We start from the raw sequence: 22,033 nt of genomic DNA, 5'->3' as shown, positions 1-22,033 counted from the left end.
CTGATGGCCGAGGAGTGGACTGAAGTGCTCAGCAAGTATTTAGAATTTTTGATTTTCTGACTTCCGTCAGGAATATCTTCATGGCATCCGAGTCTATCAGAGTTCCCAAGAAAGAAACCCTTGTCTGTGGAACCAGTGAACTCTTCTCTATGTTCACCTTCCAGCCGTGAGTTCTCAGAAAAGACAGCACTGTGTCCGTGTGAGTTTTTGTCAGATGATATGTTGACGCCTGGATCAGAATATCGTCCAGATAAGGTGCCACCGCTATGCCTCGCTGTCTGAGAACTGCCAAAAGAGACCCTAGAACCTTTGTGAAGATTCTGGGTGCTGTGGCCAACCCGAAGGGAAGAGCCACGTACTGATAATGTTTGTCCAAGAAGGCAAACCTTAGAAACTGATGATTATCCTTGTGGATAGGAATATGAAAGTATGCATCCTTCTAGTCAACGGTAGTCATATATTGACCCTCCTGGATCATTGGTAAAATTGTTCATATTGTCTCCATCTTGAAAGATGGAACTCTTAGAAATTTGTTTAGACACTTGAGGTCTAAGATGGCTCTGAACGTTCCCTCTTTTTTGGGAACCCCAAATAGATTTGAGTAAAACCCCCGTCCCTGTTCCAATCTTGGAACTGGACAGATTACTCCCATGGTAAAAACATATTTTACACCGCTTAAGAACGCCTCTCTTTTTATCTGGTTTGCAGATAATTTTGAAAGATGTAATCTCCCTCTTTGGAGACAGCCCTTGAATTCCAATTGATAACCGTGGGTCACTATTTCTAGTGCCAAGGGGTCCTGAATGTCTCTTGCCCAAGCCTGAGCAAAGAAAGAGAGTCTGCCCCCTACTAGATCCGGTCCCGGATCGGGGGCCGCCCCTTCATGCTGTCTTAGGAGCAGCAGCGGGTTTCTTGGATTGTTTACCCTTATTCCAGTTCTGGTTGGGTCTCCAGACTGACTTAGATTGGGTAAAATTTCCTTCCTGCTTTATAGAAGAAAAGGAAGTGGGGGGTCCTCCTTTAAAGTTCCGAAAGGAACGAAAATTATTTTGTTTACCCCTCATCTTAACAGACTTATCCTGAGGTAGGGCATGGCCTTTACCTCCTGTAATGTCAGAAATGATTTCCTTCAATTCAGGCCCAAAAAGGGTCTTACCTTTAAAAGGAATAGATAAAAGCTTAGATTTTGATGAGACATCAGCAGACCAAGATTTGAGCCACAAACCTCTAATACAGGTTAAATGAAGGCAAAAATGTTATGTACAAAAATATCACAAAAATGCCTCTGCACCTCGCCACAGCTCTGCTGTGGCGCCTACCTGCCCCCAGGGAATTGACCAACGATCCGATATTGTTCCGGAAAATAACCCCTAAGTCTGGGACCAACCGGAGTTGATGACTGCTGCTTTCACTACAGAAACTAACTGCGCATTTGAAGCGCGAAAATTAGGCCCGCCCATCATAAGCGATGTACTAACAGCCTCAACAACCGCATGGAAAGCTGTTTAACCAGCCATGTGGGTTATATATGTAATAAAATAAAAGTATAGCCATGTGAACCCCCAGCACAACTCAACATAACCTGCCATCAAAACTCTTTTATATAATAAAAAACGTTAGGCTGCCCCAGTGTCTTAACCATGCTGCTGCAATAAGCCCTACATTTGTAACGACGATAACTTACACAGGATTTCAGTACCACCCTGATATATAGGCCTACTGCTTACCCCTTCCCAACCTGGGAACTATGTCAGCCAATTCTGATATACCATAGTCTCTTCAGAAATAAAGACTGCACATACCTCAATGCTGCTTGTAGCATGAAAACGTTCCCCACACTGAAGATTCCTCTTGCACTCCTCAGTAACTCTGTGGGAACCAACATGGATCTAAGTGACATTTGCTAAGATCATCAACCTCAAGGCAGAAATCTTCTTCTATATCCTGCCTGAGAAAAATAGTACTCACCGGTACCATTTTAAAATAAACTTCTTGATTGAAGAAACTAATAACTATAATTTTAACACCTCTTTCACTTTACCCTTCCTAATACTAGCATAGACAAAGAGAATGACTGGGGGTGGAGGGAAAGGGAGGAGCTATATATACAGCTCTGCTGTGGTGCTCTTTGCCACTTCCTGTTAGCAGGAGGATAATATACCACAAGTAAAAATGAAATCCGTGGATTCATCGTATCTTGTAGAAGAAAATAAAATGAAGCCAGCACCCATCGGGCGAACGCCCAAGGTGAATGAGGACGACAACGGGACCAGCCGATTAAAATCCCCATTCCCCCAAGCTCAGAACTGGTGCCGAAAAACATAAAGAGAAAGAAAAAACAGCGACGTTAAAGAGATTGGCTTCATCCCCAAAGTCAGATCCATTTTGCCATCCAGCTTCTAAGGCCTCTGATCCCTCGGCCCGCTAGGACTGGGATCCTCCATCATTGCCAAAAAAATTCCTTAAAGGGACAGTCTAGTCCAAAATAAACTTTCATAATTCAGACAGGGCATGTAATTTTAAACAATTTTCCAATTTACTTTTATAACCAATTTTGCTTTGTTCTCTTGGTATTCTTAGTTAAAAACTTAACCCTGGAGGTTCATATGCTAATTTCTTAGACCTTGAAAGCCACCTCCGTTTTTCACCACTAGAGGGTGTTAGTTCATGTGTTTCATATAGATAACACTGTGCTCGTGCACGTGAAGTTATCTGGGAGTCAGCACTGATTGGCTAAACTGCAAGTCTGTCAAATGAACTGAAATAAAAGGGGCAGTTTGCAGAGGCTTAGATACAAGATAATCACAGAGGTAAAACATAATTTATGCTTACCTGATAAATTTATTTCTCTTGTAGTGTATCCAGTCCACGGATCATCCATTACTTATGGGATATTCTCCTTCCCAACAGGAAGTTGCAAGAGGATCACCCACAGCAGAGCTGCTATATAGCTCCTCCCCTCACTGCCATATCCAGTCATTCGACTGAAACAAGATGAGAAAGGAGAAACCATAGGGTGCAGTGGTGACTGTAGTTTAATTAAAATTTAGACCTGCCTTAAAAGGACAGGGCGGGCCGTGGACTGGATACACTACAAGAGAAATAAATTTATCAGGTAAGCATAAATTATGTTTTCTACCAAAGCTAAAGTACACGGATGATGGGAGGGACAAGGCAGGATTAAACGGAAGGAACCACTGCCTGAAGAACCTTTCTCCCAAAAACAGCCTCTGAAGAAGAAAAAGTATCAAATTTGTAAAATTTTGAAAAGGTGTAAAGCGAAGACCAAGTCGCAGCCTTGCAAATCTGTTCAACAGAGGCCTCATTTTTAAAGGCCCAGGTGGAAACCACAGCTCTAGTAGAATGAGCTGTAATCCTTTCAGGGGGCTGCTGTCCAGCAGTATCATAGGCTAAGCGAATTATGCTCCGAAGCCAAAAGGAAAGAGAGGTTGCCAAAGCTTTTTGACCTCTCCTCTGTCCAGAGTAAACGACAAACAGGGAAGATGTTTGGCGAAAATCTTTAGTAGCTTGTAAGTAAAACTTCAAGGCACGGACTACGTCCAGATTATGTAAGAGACGTTCCTTCTTTGAAGAAGGATTAGGACACAATGATGGAACAACAATCTCTTGATTGATATTCTTGTTAGAAACCACCTTAGGTAAAAACCCAGGTTTGGTACGCAGAACTACCTTATCTGCATGAAAAATCAGATAAGGAGAATCACATTGTAAGGCAGATAGCTCAGAGACTCTTCGAGCCGAGGAAATAGCCATCAAAAACAGAACTTTCCAAGATAAAAGTTTAATATCAATGGAATGAAGGGGTTCAAACGGAACTCCTTGAAGAACTTTAAGAACCAAGTTTAAGCTCCACGGGGGAGCAACAGTTTTAAACACAGGGTTAATTCTAACCAAAGCCTGACAAAATGCCTGGACGTCTGAAACCTCTGCCAGACGCTTGTGCAAAAGACTAGACAGAGTAGAAATCTGTCCTTTTAAAGAACTAGCTGATAATCCTTTGTCCAAACTCTCTTGGAGAAAGGACAATATCCTAGGAATCCTAACCTTACTCCATGAGTAATTCTTGGATTCACACCAATAAAGATATTTACGCCATATCTTATGGTAGATTTTCCTGGTAACAGGCTTTCGTGCCTGTATTAAGGTATCAATGACTGACTCGGAGAAGCCACGCCTTGATAGAATCAAGCGTTCAATCTCCATGCAGTCAGTCTCAGAGAAATTAGATTTGGATGATTGAAAGGACCTTGTATTAGAAGGTCCTGCCTCAGAGGCAGAGTCCATGGTGGAAAGGATGACATGTCCACTAGGTCTGCATACCAGGTCCTGCGTGGCCACGCAGGCGCTATCAGAATCACAGATGCTCTCTCCTGCTTGATTTTGGCAATCAGTCGAGGGAGCAGAGGAAACTAGCTGATAATCCTTTGTCCAAACCCTCTTGGAGAAAGGACAATATCCTAGGAATCCTAACCTTACTCCATGAGTAATTCTTGGATTCACACCAATAAAGATATTTACGCCATATCTTATGGTAGATTTTCCTGGTAACAGGCTTTCGTGCCTGTATTAAGGTATCAATGACTGACTCGGAGAAGCCACGCCTTGATAGAATCAAGCGTTCAATCTCCATGCAGTCAGTCTCAGAGAAATTAGATTTGGATGATTGAAAGGACCTTGTATTAGAAGGTCCTGCCTCAGAGGCAGAGTCCATGGTGGAAAGGATGACATGTCCACTAGGTCTGCATACCAGGTCCTGCGTGGCCACGCAGGCACTATCAGAATCACCGATGCTCTCTCCTGCTTGATTTTGGCAATCAGTCGAGGGAGCAGAGGAAACGGTGGAAACACATAAGCCAGGTTGAAGAACCAAGGAGCTGCTAGAGCATCTATCAACGTCGCTCCCGGGTCCCTGGACCTGGATCCGTAACAAGGAAGCTTGGCGTTCTGGCGAGACGCCATGAGAGCCAGTTCTGGTTTGCCCCAACGATGGATCAGTTGAGCAAACACCTCCGGATGGAGTTTCCACTCCCCCGGATGAAAAGTCTGACGACTTAGAAAATCCGCCTCCCAGTTCTCTACGCCTGGGATGTGGATCGCTGACAGATGGCAAGAGTGAGACTCTGCCCAGCGAATTATCTTTGAGACTTCTAACATCGCTAGGGAACTCCTGATCCCTCCTTGATGGTTGATGTAAGCCACAGTCGTGATGTTGTCCGACTGAAATCTGATGAACCTCAGGGTTGCTAACTGAGGCCAAGCTAGAAGAGCATTGAATATTGCTCTTAACTCCAGAATATTTATTGGGAGGAGTTTCTCCTCCTGAGTCCACGATCCCTGAGCCTTCAGGGAGTTCCAGACTGCGCCCCAACCTAGAAGGCTGGCATCTGTTGTTACAATCGTCCAATCTGGCCTGTGAAAGGTCATACCCTTGGACAGATGGACCCAAGATAGCCACCAGAGAAGAGAATCTCTGGTCTCTTGATCCAGATTTAGTAGAGGGGACAAATCTGAGTAATCCCCATTCCACTGACTTAGCATGCATAATTGCAGCGGTCTGAGATGCAGGCGCGCAAATGGCACTATGTCCATTGCCGCTACCATTAAGCCGATTACTTCCATGCACTGAGCCACTGACGGACATGGAATGGAATGAAGGACACGGCAAGCATTTAGAAGTTTTGATAACCTGGACTCCGTCAGGTAAATTTTCATCTCTACAGAATCTATAAGAGTCCCTAGGAAGGTGACTCTTGTGAGTGGGGATAGAGAACTCTTCTCCACGTTCACTTTCCACCCATGCGACCTCAGAAATACCAGAACTATCTCTGTATGAGACTTGGCAATTTGAAAGCTTGACGCCTGTATCAGGATGTCGTCTAAATACGGAGCCACCGCTATGCCTCGCGGTCTTAGAACCGCCAGAAATGGGCCCAGAACCTTTGTAAAGATTCTCGGGGCTGTGGCCAACCCGAAGGGAAGAGCTACAAATTGGTAATGCCTGTCTAGAAAGGCAAACCTTAGGAACCGATGATGATCTTTGTGAATCGGTATGTGAAGGTAGGCATCCTTTACGTCCACTGTGGTCATGTACTGACCCTCTTGGATCATGGGTAGGATGGTGCGAATAGTTTCCATTTTGAATGATAGAACTCTGAGGAATTTGTTTAAGATCTTTAGATCCAAGATTGGTCTGAAGGTTCCCTCTTTCTTGGGAACCACAAACAGATTTGAATAAAACCCCTGTCCCTGTTCCGTCCGCGGAACTGGATGGATCACTCCCATTACTAGGAGGTCTTGCACACAGCTTAGGAATGCCTCTTTCTTTATCTGGTTTGCTGATAACCTTGAAAGATGAAATCTCCCTTGTGGAGGAGAAGCTTTGAAGTCCAGAAGATATCCCTGAGATATGATCTCCAACGCCCAGGGATCCTGAACATCTCTTGCCCACGCCTGGGCGAAGAGAGAAAGTCTGTTCCCCACTAGATCCGTTTCCGGATAGGGGGCCGTTCCTTCATGCTGTCTTGGGGGCAGCAGCAGGTTTTCTGGCCTGCTTGCCCTTGTTCCAGGACTGGTTAGGTTTCCAGGCCTGTCTGGAATGAGCAACAGTTCCCTCTTGTTTTGAAGTGGAGGAAGTTGATGCTGCTCCTGCCTTGAAATTTCGAAAGGCACGAAAATTAGACTGTTTGGCCTTTGATTTGGCCCTGTCCTGAGGAAGGGTATGACCCTTGCCTCCAGTAATGTCAGCAATAATTTCCTTCAAGCCAGGCCCGAATAAGGTCTGCCCCTTGAAAGGAATGTTGAGTAACTTAGACTTTGAAGTCACGTCAGCTGACCAGGATTTAAGCCATAGCGCCCTACGCGCCTGGATGGCGAATCCGGAATTCTTAGCCGTTAGTTTAGTCAAATGAACAATGGCATCAGAAACAAATGAGTTAGCTAGCTTAAGCGTTCTAAGCTTGTCAATAATTTCCTCCAATGGAGCTGTATGGATGGCCTCTTCCAGGGCCTCAAACCAGAATGCCGTCGCAGCAGTGACAGGCGCAATGCATGCAAGGGGCTGCAAAATAAAACCTTGTTGAATAAACATTTTCTTAAGGTAACCCTCTAATTTTTTATCCATTGGATCTGAAAAAGCACAACTGTCCTCAACCGGGATAGTGGTACGCTTTGCTAAAGTAGAAACTGCTCCCTCCACCTTAGGGACCGTCTGCCATAAGTCCCGTGTAGTGGCATCTATTGGAAACATTTTTCTAAATATAGGAGGTGGGGAAAAGGGCACACCGGGTCTATCCCACTCCTTGCTAATAATTTCTGTAAGCCTTTTAGGTATAGGAAAAACGTCAGTACACACCAGCACAGCATAGTATCTATCCAGCCTACATAATTTCTCTGGAATTGCAACTGTGTTACAGTCATTCAGAGCAGCTAATACCTCCCCAAGCAATACACGGAGGTTCTCAAGCTTAAATTTAAAATTAGAAATCTATGAATCAGGTTTCCCCGAGTCAGAGATGTCACCCACAGAATGAAGCTCTCCGTCCTCATGTTCTGCATACTGTGACGCAGTATCAGACATGGCTCTTACAGCATTTGCGCCCTCTGTATCTCTCCTAACCCCAGAGCTATCGCGCTTGCCTCTTAATTCAGGCAATCTAGATAATACCTCTGACAGGGTATTATTCCTGATTGCAGCCATGTCCTGAAAGGTAATCGCTATGGGCGTCCCTGATGTAATTGGCGCTATATTAGCGTGCGTCCCCTGAGCGGGAGGCGAAGGGTCTGACACGTGGGGAGAGTTAGTCGGCATAACTTCCCCCTCGACAGAACCCTCTAGTGATAATTCTTTTATAGATAAAGACTGATCTTTACTGTTTAAGGTGAAATCAATACATTTAGTACACATTCTCCTATGGGGCTCCACCATGGCTTTCAAACATAATGAACAAGTAGGTTCCTCTGTATCAGACATGTTTAAACAGACTAGCAATGAGACTAGCAAGCTTGGAAAACACTTAAAACAAGTTTACAAGCAATATAAAAAACGTTACTGCGCCTTTAAGAAACACAAATTTTGTCCAAATTTGAAATAACAGTGAAAAAAGGCAGTTACACTAACGAAATTTTTACAGTGTATGTAACAAGTTAGCAGAGCATTGCACCCACTTGCAAATGGATGATTAACCCCTTAATACCAAAAACGGAATAACAAATGGCAAAAACTTTTTTTTTTTTTGTTTTGTTTTTTAAACAGTCACAACAACTGCCACAGCTCTACTGTGGCTTTTTACCTCCCTCAATACGACTTTTGAAGCCTTTTGAGCCCTTCAGAGTAGTCCTGGAACATGCAGAGGGAAGCTGAATGTCTCTGTCAGTATTTTTAGCTGCAAAGAAAAGCACTAAAAAAGCCCCTCCCACTCATATTACAACAGTGGAAAGCCTCAAGGAACTGTTTCTAGGCAAAATTCAAGCCAGCCATGTGGAAAAAGCTAGGCCCCAATAAGTTTTATCACCAAACATATATAAAAAAACGATTAAACATGCCAGCAAACGTTTTAAAATACACTTTTATAAGAGTATGTATCTCTATTAATAAGCCTGATACCAGTCACTATCACTGCATTTAAGGCTTTACTTACATTACTTCGGTATCAGCAGCATTTTCTAGCAAATTCCATCCCTAGAAAAATATTTTAACTGCGCATACCTTATTGCAGGAAAACCTGCACGCTATTCCCCCTCTGAAGTTACCTCACTCCTCAGAATATGTGAGAACAGCAAAGGATCTTAGTTACTTCTGCTAAGATCATAGAAAACGCAGGCAGATTCTTCTTCCAAATACTGCCTGAGATAAACAGTACACTCCGGTACCATTTAAAAATAACAAACTTTTGATTGAAGAAATAAACTCAGTATAAAACACCACAGTCCTCTTACGACCTCCATCTTAGTTGAGAGTTGCAAGAGAATGACTGGATATGGCAGTGAGGGGAGGAGCTATATAGCAGCTCTGCTGTGGGTGATCCTCTTGCAACTTCCTGTTGGGAAGGAGAATATCCCAAGTAATGGATGATCCGTGGACTGGATACACTTAACAAGAGAAGAAGTATATAAATATAACTTTGTTGGTTATGCAAAACTGGGGAATGGGTTATAAAGGGATTATCTATCTTTTAAAACAATAAAAATTCTGGTGTAGACTGTCCATTTAAAAGAACACGAAGGCGAGCTAGCCTATAACGGAAGGCAAAATCATCTCTTGACGGATCAACTGAAGACCCTGGCCCCGAGATAGGGGCCCCTGAAACCTCTCGACCGCTCGGCTGGCCCATAGAAATGGCCAAGCGGAACCGTGCCATAACCTCTGCAGGAAACAAGCCACCCTCCAGAGAAGGAGTAAAGGCCAAAGGGACACCTGCTTGTGTAGCCATGAAATGGACTGGGGCACTCGCTTCACGGGTCATGGGAACCTCGGAGGTGGATGGTTCAACGCACTCTAAGCTCCCTGCTTCGGGAGAAAAGAGTACTCTAGCACGGCAATCGGAACATAACTGATGGGCATTGATTACTTGATTACCCTTTAACAACCCCAATGGCTGGGGCATTCACCACCTCCTGTGAACCAGACAACCCACGAGGAAGACTCTTTCGGTCGCACACAGTCAGCATACGGAAGTGAAAAACAACATAACCGCACCAGTCACGATGTGCACCGTGCCAGTCACGAAAGGGTGCACAATCTTGAAAGAAGGTCGTTATGTCCCGAAAAGGCCGTGAGCCTAAGTATAGCTACACATTTGCAGATAGAACCATATAACAAACATGATTAAAAGTCCCCCCTGTTCAATAAAACCCCTCAGGAGATATTAACCCATGATTACTTGTTAAGATAAAAGGAGTCCCACTGGGACCCTACCTTGTTTCGTTAACATCACATTCACATATAAAAATAAAATGAAAAGATCTTACCGGAATTTATGCAGTGGAACAGAAACACAGCCCTTTAAGTGTGACAGGTTAGTAGCCTCACTTCTGACATGGACTTGAGTGAAGAAAGGTAGGCAGCGAAACTCGTCAACGCTGATTACCAAGGAGCTGTTAATATGAGTCGGGATGGGTTCGCAGGAAAACTCTTCCTGCATCTCCGGACTTTAACTTTCATCCATGCTCTCACTGAGAGGCTGACAGGATTACTTAAAACTCCAGTCCCATTGCGAAGAGTACTACCCTCCATAAGAGACTATCTCGAACTTCTGACACTTCTCTGCCAACCTCCTGCGACGAAAGGCAAAGAATGACTGGGGGGTGAGGGAAGTGTGGGAGGTATTTAAGCCTTTGGCTGGGGTATCTTTGCTTAATCCTTGTGGCCAGGTTCTGTATTTCCCAAAAGTAATGAATGCAGCCTTATAAGAAGAAAATAAGAGCCTTTTATTATTTTAACTTAGAGCTTTAATTTATTGTAGACTTCATGTAGTGAGTTTACCATCACTTGTTAACATTAGTACATATATTACATTGTTAATATATTTTGCCTAAAGACCAGTCGCTGCACAGTTAACCATAACAGAGACCTACCACACCACCACATCAGAATACATTCTATAAATCTTCCCTACTACATGAACCCTAAACCAGGCAAATTAGCATGATAATTGTGTGAACAAGCATGCAGTGTGCAAGCTATGTTTCATTTAATGCCATATTATACAGATATACTTATGTCTTTTTTTATTTTGTTTTATTAAACAGCTGTCTGTTTCTTTTATAATTTGTGTTTACATTCCATAATTACAGAGTGTTTATAGCCACTTACCTTTGACTTTTCTTTCAAAGTCAATCCTCAGAGAAGTAATCTCTTCATCTTGTTTCTATTCGAGGGAAATAGAAAAGGTGAGGAAACATAATAAAATGTACTATATACAGCTCAGGTTACATATAACTAACCTGTTTTGGTTATTTTGGGCTGTGTTCTAAGAAGCCTGGAAATTAAATAAAATGTTCTTGCGTTCTACATCTATGTTAAGAAGCTTGTATTTAAAATTGTCAACTGGAAAATATCCCATCAGTTAAAAGTAGAAAAAGGATAAACTATAACAACTGTAAGAATAAGACAAAACACACAAAATGAATAGATATCAAAATGATAAAGAAAAAAAGTGAACAATAACAGAATGACAACAAAGAACAAGGAAAAATATAAGTTTAAAACCTGGCAGTAAAAACACAAATAAGTGGGTCTATCAGAAGTATGAGAATGGCAGTGGTCTGGATTAAGAGTAGGAAGTGCTCACCATCTTGAGGTTCTTCAGCACCATCTCATTGGCCAGTTCCTGCTCCTTGATCTCCACCTGCAGACTACGCAAGTCTTTGCGTAATACGCTCTCCTGTATGTGGTGATCCTTCTGTGCCAGCTTCATGGACACACTGCCCTCTGCCTTCAGTTCAGAGATGTTATTCTGATGCTCGTACAGCAGGTGCTTCACTTTCTGTTTGTATACCTTAAATATGGACATGAGTTGTAGTTAGAAGGGAGATAATACAAAAAAAAAACAAAAAAAAAAACATCAACATGAGAAAAAGATTATTTGTCTGCTACAAATATTATTTTGATCCTGGAGTACTAATTATAGACAGTCCTATACTAAATAGCATAGCTCTATAGAATTAAATATAATTATAATTGGGAAGCAAGCCCTTACCTACTCTAGTAAAAATATATAATAAATAACATACATGATTGAATATTATAATAGGAACAACTTATTTTCTTTCATGGTGGTGAGAGTCAACAAGCCATTACTCCTGGGATTCAACTCCTGGCCACTAGAAGGAGGAAAAGATTTCCAAAACTCCAATAGTACTCAATCCCTCTTACCTCTATGGTATGCCAGTCTGACATATAGCCAAGCAAGGAGAAGTAGAAAAGCAGGCAAGGAAAAGGCAGGGAAAATGTAAGAACTAGTATTGCCACCTGAAAAAAATTACGTAAATTTAGTGAAAATGTGAAACTCTCACCACCGTGAAAAGATGAATTTATCATGCAAGCATGATTTTGTTTTCTTTCACAAAGTGGTGAGAGTTCACAAGCTCCCTGGAACTAATAAACAAGCTGTGGAGGCCATGAGTAGTTTGGGCTGGACAAAATGTTTTTTTTAAAAGGCAGGGACCTAATTTCCAGACACTGCTGCCTTGAGATCTTTCCTACCAAAAGCTGCTTCAAAAGAAGTGAAAACATCAAAGTGGTAGTATTTAATAAAGGTAAGTAAGGATGACCATGTTGCTGCCTTGCAAATGTGTTCAATAGAAGTCTCTTTTTTGAAAACCCAGAAAGTGGAAAATGATCTGGTAGAATGGACTGTAATGCGCTTTGGGAGAGAATTTGCCACCTTCAAGTAAGCCTTGTGAAACAAGAGTTTTAGCCAACTGTGGCCTTCTGGCCTTTGCATGGACCAGAGAAATGAATAAACAAATTAGAGGATTGTCTAAAATCCTTTGTAGCTGATAAGTATAATTTTAATGCTCTCAATACATCAAAATCATGTATAGATAAATCTTTATAATTTTGTATAATAGAACAAAGAAATGAAACTACAATTTTCTGATTGATGTTATCAGAGGAAACCACCTTTGGTAAAAAGTTAAATTTAGTCCTAAAAAGCGCTTTATCCTGATTAAAAAAAAGACAAAGAAACTGGCAGAAGATAAAACAATACATCCCAAGACAGAAACTGAGTGTCCAAACTATGCCTAGGGTAAAAAGAGAGATCTGCAAAACTCTTAAAACAAATTAAGGTTCCAAGGAGGAGAAATTAGTTTAATCAATGGTATTATCCTGACTAAAGATAGAACAAACTCTGAATGTCAGGAAGTTAGCAATTTATTGTGGAACAACTTGGAAAGCGCAGAAATCTGACCTTTTAAAGAGCTAGCAGAAAAATCCTTACCTATGCTCTCTTGTAAAAATTGAAGAATTTTAGGAATTCTGAAGGAATGCCAGATGAAACCTTGTTGTTATTTACACTAGGAAGGAAACACTTTCCAAATCTTTTGATAGATTTTACAGGCTTCAAATTGAGACTCTAGATGTTGATGATAAAAGGGCCTTGAGACAGTAGTTTTGTGTCTTAGTGGACAAATTAACTTACCAACTCTGTGAGCCAAAGTCTGTGTGGCCAAACTGGAGCAATCAGAATTACTGATGAAAGCTCTTGTTTGATCTGCGCTATTCCTCTTGGCAGAAAATTATAAGCAAGACGAAATGATCAAGTAGCTGCTAGAGTAGCTCCACCAGAGAATCACTGGATCTTGCAAAATATCTGGGAAATTTATTTTTCAAATGAGAAGCCATCAGGTCTATCACTAGTATAGAACATTCCCCAGGATGAAGGGATTGAGATATCTGCTGGCCAGTTGTTCACATCTGAAATATGAAATGAAGAAATAGTACAGAAATTGATCTCTGCCCAAGTTAAAAGTCATGAAACTTCCTGCGAGTTCTTCCTTGATGATTGATATAAGCCACTGCTGTGACATTGTCTTATTGAAAATGCAGGCAAGTCTCCTCTTTCAGAAGAGTCCTGAAGATAGCACAGAGTTTCAGGATATTTATTGGTATCCTCGCCTCCTGAGAAAACCAAACTCCTTGTGCTCTCCTTAATACTGCACCCCAACCTGAGAGACTTGCATCTGCCAAGATTATTGTTCAAGTTGGATGGAAAAAGGATGCCCTCAGAGAAATGGACTGGTGGTATATCCACCAGGATAGATATTGATTTGTTGTGGAATCCAAAAGTATCCTGAGGTAATGCTAAGTGTAGTCCTTGCACCATTGACTTAGCATTCAAAGCTGAAGAGATATAATGTGATACCGAATGGCATCTGATGCTGCAATCATCAGACCTAACACCTTCATGCATAGGGCTACTGTAGGGTTGGAATTTGACTGAAGTCTTGCACATGTTGTTTGTAACTTTGATCCCTTTTGATCTGTAAAATAAAATCTCATTGATATAGAGTCTACAATGACTCCAAAAAAAGAGACTCTGGACTTAGGAGGAAAATAACTCTTTGGTAAGAGATTCTGTTAAAGGTAAGGATCGAGAATGCACCAAGATATCGTTAAGGTATGACACCTTTAAAATACATTGAGCTCTTATTACAGGCAAGAGAGTTCCCAGAACCTTTGTAAAAATTATGGGAGCAGTAGCTATACCCAATAGTAGAGCAACACATTGAAAGTGTTTGTCCAGGAAGGCAAACATTAAGAACTGGTGATGGTCTTTGCGGATAGGAATGTGAAGGTAAGAATCCTTCATTTATATTGGGAACATAATCTGACCCTGCTGAAATAAAGGGTAGAATATTCTGAATTATTCTATTTTTAAAGTAGGAACCCTGAGAAACGTCTTTAAAATTTCCAAATCCAGAATAGGCCTAAAAGTACCCTCTTTCTTGGGAACAATGAAAAGATTGGAATAAAAACCCTGGCCCTGTTCTGACACAGATAACCTCTCTGGAAAACATTGGATTGAAACCTAATCTGTATCCCTGAGATACTAAGTTTAGAACTCATGGATCTTGAACAGACTGAGACCAAGAATTCCACAAAAAGGTGTAATTTGCCCCTCACCAGAATGATATCTGTATCTGAGGCCGCACCTTCATGCTGACTTGGTAGTGGAAGAATCCTTTTTAACAGTTTGGCCTTGTTCCAATTGGGATTGAACTTCTAGGAAAATCTGGAAGAAACTTGTTTTTATGGAGGGGGCGACGACTTTTGCTTCCGAGATTAACTAAAGGAACCAAAAAATATTAGTAGCTCTGTTCTTTCCCTTGAACTTCTTGTACTGAGGAAGAAAAGCTCCTTTTCCTCCAGTCACAGTGGAGATTGGTGTCTAGTTTAGGCCTAAATAAATGTTTCCTTGAAAAGGAAGAGATAAAAGTATAGATTTTGAAACCATGTCAGCTGGCCATGACTTGAGCCTCAAAGCTCTTCAGGTAAAAACCGAAAATCATATTTTTGGCATTAATTCTAATAATGTTAACAATAGCATCCTAGATAAAGGCATTTGCTAACCTAAGAAGTGTCAAACAGTTTTGAAAATTCTCATCTACAGAATATTCTGAAATCTGATCAGAAAGATTGTCACACCAAAGAGTAGAAGTAGATGCAACACAAGAAATACTGATAGCTGGGCTAAACAAGTAACTGGCTTGTAAAAAAGCTTGTCTCTGACTCTATCCAAGGGCCTTTAAAATATGTACTATCCTCTAAAGGAATAGTAGTACGTTTAGATAAAGTGGAAATTGCACCATCCACCTAAAGTATAGTTTCCCAAAGCTCCAAAGTGGTGAGGGAGAACATGCTCTTGAAAGCTGGGGATGGAATAAAGGAAGCCCAGGCTTAGAGCAGTCTTTGGAAGTTATCTCAGTTAACGCGTCTGCAATAGGAAAAACACCTCTGTAGCATTAACAGAAGATTTGAAAGTTAAATCCAATAGATTGATGATGGATCTTTTCTCAGGAGGTTTGTACCCCTCAAGTACATAAAACCTCCTTTAGTAGAGAATGAAGGATTCTGTATTTTGATCAGCAAATGACTCCCGATTATATGAAATTACTTCTACTTCAGAAGATGAATCTTAGGTGTTAGAATCTGAGTATGAATGTAACTGTATAGCAGATCTGATCCTTACAGATTCAGAATGACTAGATAAAACAACTGTAGGTTGGTTGTCAGAGTCTCTTTTGCGCTTACTTGGAGGTGGCATGGCCGCCAACATCTCTGAAACACAAAACACTTTAAATTCTGGAGCAAAATCTGAAGAACTCCCCTGTACAATACAAACAGAGGGAGATCAGATTCCTTTAGAGGCAAGAGAAGCATTATTTTGTTAGCATGCATAAAGTGATCAATACATAAAATGCAAAACTGAGCTAAAGTTATTCACAAATGTACATACAATACACATAAAGGGACATGAAACCCACATTTTTTCTTTCATGATTCAGAAAGAACATGTGATTTTAAACACCTTTTCAATTTACTTCTGTTATTTAATTTGCTTAAATGTTTATCTAGGGAAGCTCAGGAGCAGCAAAGAACCTAGGTTATAGGTGCTGATTGGTTGCTGCATATATATTCTGATTGTCATTGGCTCACCCATGTGTTCAGTTAGAAACCATAGTGCATTGCTGCTCCTTCAACAAATTATACCAAGAGAATGAAACTAATTTTATATTAGAAGTAAACTGGAAAGTTGTTTAAAATTGTATGTTCTACTTAAATCATGAAAGAAAATTTTTGGGTTTCATGTTTCTTTAAAATTGGGTATATAAGCAAGAAGTGAATCTAGAAGGTGAAAACAAAAGGAATGCGCCTCATGGTGTGGATAACTCTGAAACGTTGTGTGGCACAGTGACGGTAAACAAGTGAAATTATACTCAAAAGTAAATTGGCACTCTTATTGAAAGTAGTGCGAATAAGCAGGCTGTCGTTTTCAGCAGTCAGTATGCTGGGATAAGGATTGTTCGGTTTGTCACAGGTCCAGCTGAATAAAACCGGGACAGCTTGTTCCTAATAAGCTTATTAGGAACAAGCTGTCCTGGTTTTTTTCAGCTGGACCTGTGACAAACCGAACAATCCTTATCCCAGCGTACTGACTGCTGAAAACGTCAGCCTGCTTATTTGCACTACTTTCAATAAGAGTGCCAATTTACTTCTGAGTATAATTTCACTTGTTTACCGTCACTGTGCCACACAACATTTCAGAGTTATCCACACCATGAGGCGCATTCTTTTTGTTTTCACCATCTAGATCCACTGACCCACCATCGGTTCCAAGAAAAGCAGCCTCCATTCATTCCCCCATCAAAACGGATTTCCATTGTTGGACACAATTTTCTTTTTTGCACGTATCTTATTACTTTCATTTTTTTCTTAACGGACTCATGCTTGTTTTAATGTTATATTACCTATTGCTTATTAATTATTGATTGCATATATTTTACATTATTTTCTTAATTGTTTATGTGTCAATGACATATAGATCCCATTTTTAGTGTATTATCACTATTTTCAGGCAAACCATCACCCATTAGTTGCTTGCAATTTAAAAGAACAACACGGTTTATATTAGTCTCTTTAAATATTCACCCACACTTTAGTATAGCAAAATATTTTTATCATTGACATTGGTCACACCTAATATCACTTTACATTTTTATTTATCCTTATTCAGTGAGATTTATTAACCCCAGCATTCTCTTCGTTTTCAGCACATTTTTATATTTCATTGTATTCTATACAAATATTGGCGCACTCTATTCCTATACTTCTTGTATAGTTTTTTTCAAGAAGTGAATCTACCTTCTAAAGGGATTAATGACATAAACGCGGTGACAGTTCCAGTAATAGCAGAAAAAATGCAGACAATATACAGAGACAAATAACCACTATCAAATATTTATTGTGAAACACAATGAGGGAAGACAGAGGTAAAATAATAATCAGTGTCCTAAGCAGAAGGACTGAGATAATAGCAAGTAATACATATGAGCAATTTCACGTTAAAACCCTCTTAATGAATTTAATAACTATGATTAGAGAAAAATATCAAAGAAAATATATACACCTAAATAAATACAGACTCTACAAAAAATAATTGAATCCCTTCTACACAAAAAAACAAGTGGTACGTTAAAAGCAGAAGTTATAAACTCAATATTGGACGTTAAAGGACCATAAAAAGAAGTGTAATTGTTATCAGAACAACAGTTATCCTTTATAGTTTGTTACTTAATGAATAGAAAACATAATTTATGCTTACCTGATAAATTTATTTCTCTTGTAGTGTATCCAGTCCACGGATCATCCATTACTTGTGGGATATTCTCCTTCCCAACAGGAAGTTGCAAGAGGATCACCCACAGCAGAGCTGCTATATAGCTCCTCCCCTCACTGCCATATCCAGTCATTCGACCGAAACAAGACGAGAAAGGAGAAACCATAGGGTGCAGTGGTGACTGTAGTTTAATTAAAATTTAGACCTGCCTTAAAAGGACAGGGCGGGCCGTGGACTGGATACACTACAAGAGAAATAAATTTATCAGGTAAGCATAAATTATGTTTTCTCTTGTTAAGTGTATCCAGTCCACGGGTCATCCATTACTTGTGGGATACCAATACCAAAGCTAAAGTACACGGATGATGGGAGGGACAAGGCAGGAACTTAAACGGAAGGAACCACTGCCTGTAGAACCTTTCTCCCAAAAACAGCCTCCGAAGAAGCAAAAGTGTCAAATTTGTAAAATTTTGAAAAGGTGTGAAGCGAAGACCAAGTCACAGCCTTGCAAATCTGTTCAACAGAGGCCTCATTTTTAAAGGCCCAGGTGGAAGCCACAGCTCTAGTAGAATGAGCTGTAATCCTTTCAGGGGGCTGCTGTCCAGCAGTCTCATAGGCTAAGCGTATTATGCTCCGAAGACAAAAGGAGAGAGAGGTTGCCGAAGCTTTTTGACCTCTCCTCTGTCCAGAGTAAATGACAAACAGGGCAGATGTTTGACGAAAATCTTTAGTAGCCTGTAAGTAAAACTTCAAGGCACGGACTACGTCCAGATTATGCAAAAGACGTTCCTTCTTTGAAGAAGGATTAGGACACAATGATGGAACAACAATCACTTGATTGATATTCCTGTTAGAAACCACCTTAGGTAAAAACCCAGGTTTGGTACGCAGAACTACCTTGTCTGAATGAAAAATCAGATAAGGAGAATCACAATGTAAGGCAGATAACTCAGAGACTCTTCGAGCCGAGGAAATAGCCATCAAAAACAGAACTTTCCAAGATAAAAGTTTAATATCAATGGAATGAAGGGGTTCAAACGGAACTCCCTGAAGAACTTTAAGAACCAAGTTTAAGCTCCACGGGGGAGCAACAGTTTTAAACACAGGCTTAATCCTAACCAAAGCCTGACAAAATGCCTGGACGTCTGGAACTTCTGCCAGACACTTGTGCAAAAGAATAGACAGAGCAGAGATCTGTCCTTTTAAAGAACTAGCTGATAAGCCTTTGTCCAAACCCTCTTGGAGAAAGGACAATATTCTAGGAATCCTAACCTTACTCCATGAGTAACTCTTGGATTCACACCAATAAAGATATTTACGCCATATCTTATGGTAGATTTTCCTGGTGACAGGCTTCCGAGCCTGTATTAAAGTATCAATGACTGACTCGGAGAAGCCACGCCCTGATAGAATCAAGCGTTCAATCTCCATGCAGTCAGTCTCAGAGAAATTAGATTTGGATGATTGAAAGGACCTTGTATTAGAAGGTCCTGCCTCAGAGGCAGAGTCCATGGTGGAAGAGATGACATGTCCACTAGGTCTGCATACCAGGTCCTGTGTGGCCACGCAGGTGCTATCAGAATCACTGATGCTCTCTCTACTGTTTGATTTTGGCAATCAGTCGAGGGAGCAGAGGAAATGGTGGAAACACATAGGCCAGGTTGAAGAACCAAGGAGCTGCTAGAGCATCTATCAGCGTTGCTCCCGGGTCCCTGGACCTGGATCCGTAACAAGGAAGCTTTGCGTTCTGGCGAGACGCCATGAGATCCAGTTCTGGTTTGCCCCAACGATGGACCAGTTGAGCAAACACCTCTGGATGGAGTTCCCACTCCCCCGGATGAAAAGTCTGACGACTTAGAAAATCCGCCTCCCAGTTCTCTACGCCTGGGATGTGGATCGCTGACAGGTGGCAAGAGTGAGACTCTGCCCAGCGAATTATCTTTGAGACTTCTAACATCGCTAGGGAACTCCTGGTTCCCCCTTGATGGTTGATGTAAGCCACAGTCGTGATGTTGTCCGACTGAAATCTGATGAACCTCAGTGTTGCTAACTGAGGCCAAGCTAGAAGAGCATTGAATATTGCTCTTAACTCCAGAATATTTATTGGGAGGAGTTTCTCCTCCTGAGTCCACGATCCCTGAGCCTTCAGGGAGTTCCAAACTGCGCCCCAACCTAGAAGGCTGGCATCTGTTGTTACAATCGTCCAATCTGGCCTGCGAAAGGTCATACCCTTGGACAGATGGATCCGAGAAAGCCACCAGAGAAGAGAATCTCTGGTCTCTTGATCCAGATTTAGTAGAGGGGACAAATCTGAGTAATCCCCATTCCACTGACTTAGCATACATAATTGCAGCGGTCTGAGATGCAGGCGCGCAAATGGCACTATGTCCATTGCCGCTACCATTAAGCCGATTACTTCCATGCACTGAGCCACTGTCAGGCATGGAATGGAATGAAGGACACGGCAAGCATTTAGAAGTTTTGATAACCTGGACTCCGTCAGGTAAATTTTCATCTCTACAGAATCTATAAGAGTCCCTAGGAAGGAGACTCTTGTGAGTGGTGATAGAGAACTCTTTTCCACGTTCACTTTCCACCCATGCGACCTCAGAATTGCCAGAACTATCTCTGTATGAGACTTGGCAATTTGAAAGCTTGACGCCTGTATCAGGATATCGTCTAGATACGGAGCCACCGCTATGCCTCGCGGTCTTAGAACCGCCAGAAGTGAGCCCAGAACCTTTGTAAAAATTCTCGGGGCAGTGGCCAACCCGAAGCGAAAAGCTACAAATTGGTAATGCCTGTCTAGAAAGGCAAACCTTAGGAACCGATGATGATCTTTGTGAATCGGTATGTGAAGGTAGGCATCCTTTAAGTCCACTGTGGTCATGTACTGACCCTCTTGGATCATGGGTAGGATGGTCCGAATAGTTTCCATTTTGAATGATGGAACTCTGAGGAATTTGTTTAAGATCTTTAGATCCAAGATTGGTCTGAAGGTTCCCTCTTTCTTGGGAACCACAAACAGATTTGAATAAAATCCCTGTCCTTGTTCCGTCCGCGGAACTGGATGGATCACTCCCATTACTAGGAGGTCTTGCACACAGCTTAGGAATGCCTCTTTCTTTATCTGGTTTGCTGATAACCTTGAAAGATGAAATCTCCCTTGTGGAGGAGAAGCTTTGAAGTCCAGAAGATATCCCTGAGATATGATCTCCAATGCCCAGGTATCCTGAACATCTCTTGCCCACGCCTGGGCGAAGAGAGAAAGTCTGCCCCCCACTAGATCCGTTTCCAATAGGGGGCCGTTCCTTCATGCTGTCTTGGGGGCAGCAGCAGGCTTTCTGGCCGGCTTGCCCTTGTTCCAGGACTGGTTAGGTTTCCAGGCCTGTCTGGAATGAGCAACAGTTCCCTCTTGTTTTGAAGCGGAGGAAGTTGATGCTGCTCCTGCCTTGAAATTTCGAAAGGCAGGAAAATTAGACTGTTTGGCCTTTGATTTGGCCCTGTCCTGAGGAAGGGTATGACCCTTGCCTCCAGTAATGTCAGCAATAATTTCCTTCAAGCCAGGCCCGAATAAGGTCTGCCCCTTGAAAGGAATGTTGAGTAATTTAGACTTTGAAGTCACGTCAGCTGACCAGGATTTAAGCCATAGCGCCCTACGTGCCTGGATGGCGAATCCGGAATTCTTAGCCGTTAGTTTAGTCAAATGAACAATGGCATCAGAAACAAATGAGTTAGCTAGCTTAAGCGTTCTAAGCTTGTCAATAATTTCATGCAATGGAGCTGTCTGGATGGCCTCTTCCAGGGCCTCAAACCAAAATGCCGCCGCAGCAGTGACAGGCGCAATGCATGCAAGGGGCTGTAAAATAAAACCTTGTTGAATAAACATTTTCTTAAGGTAACCCTCCAATTTTTTATCCATTGGATCTGAAAAAGCACAACTGTCCTCAACCGGGATAGTGGTACGCTTTGCTAAAGTAGAAACTGCTCCCTCCACCTTAGGGACCGTCTGCCATAAGTCCCGTGTAGTGGCGTCTACTGGAAAAAAAATTCTAAATATAGGAGGTGGGGAAAAGGGCACACCGGGTCTATCCCACTCCTTGCTAATAATTTCTGTCAGCCTTTTAGGTATAGGAAAAACGTCAGTATACACTGGCACCGCATAGTATCTA

General features: G+C 41.7%; 1 protein-coding gene across 1 annotated transcript in view; it reads right to left on the bottom strand.

Moving 5' to 3' along the window:
- Nucleotides 1–22,033, bottom strand: part of GAS8 (growth arrest specific 8) — a 317,780-nt gene that overhangs the window by 169,361 nt on the left and 126,386 nt on the right. The window contains exons 4-5 of the mRNA XM_053699372.1: nucleotides 11,310–11,516; nucleotides 10,832–10,886 (exon numbers count right to left, since the gene is read on the bottom strand). Of these exons, the coding sequence (XP_053555347.1) occupies nucleotides 10,832–10,886; nucleotides 11,310–11,516 (262 nt within the window). The remainder of the gene's footprint in view (nucleotides 1–10,831; nucleotides 10,887–11,309; nucleotides 11,517–22,033) is intronic.

The sequence above is a fragment of the Bombina bombina genome, chromosome 1 (genome assembly GCF_027579735.1).
Source record: "Bombina bombina isolate aBomBom1 chromosome 1, aBomBom1.pri, whole genome shotgun sequence".
Classification (NCBI taxonomy): Eukaryota; Metazoa; Chordata; class Amphibia; order Anura; family Bombinatoridae; genus Bombina; species Bombina bombina.
Note: the sequence above shows the minus strand (reverse complement) of the source record. Positions and strands in the feature narration are given on the sequence as shown.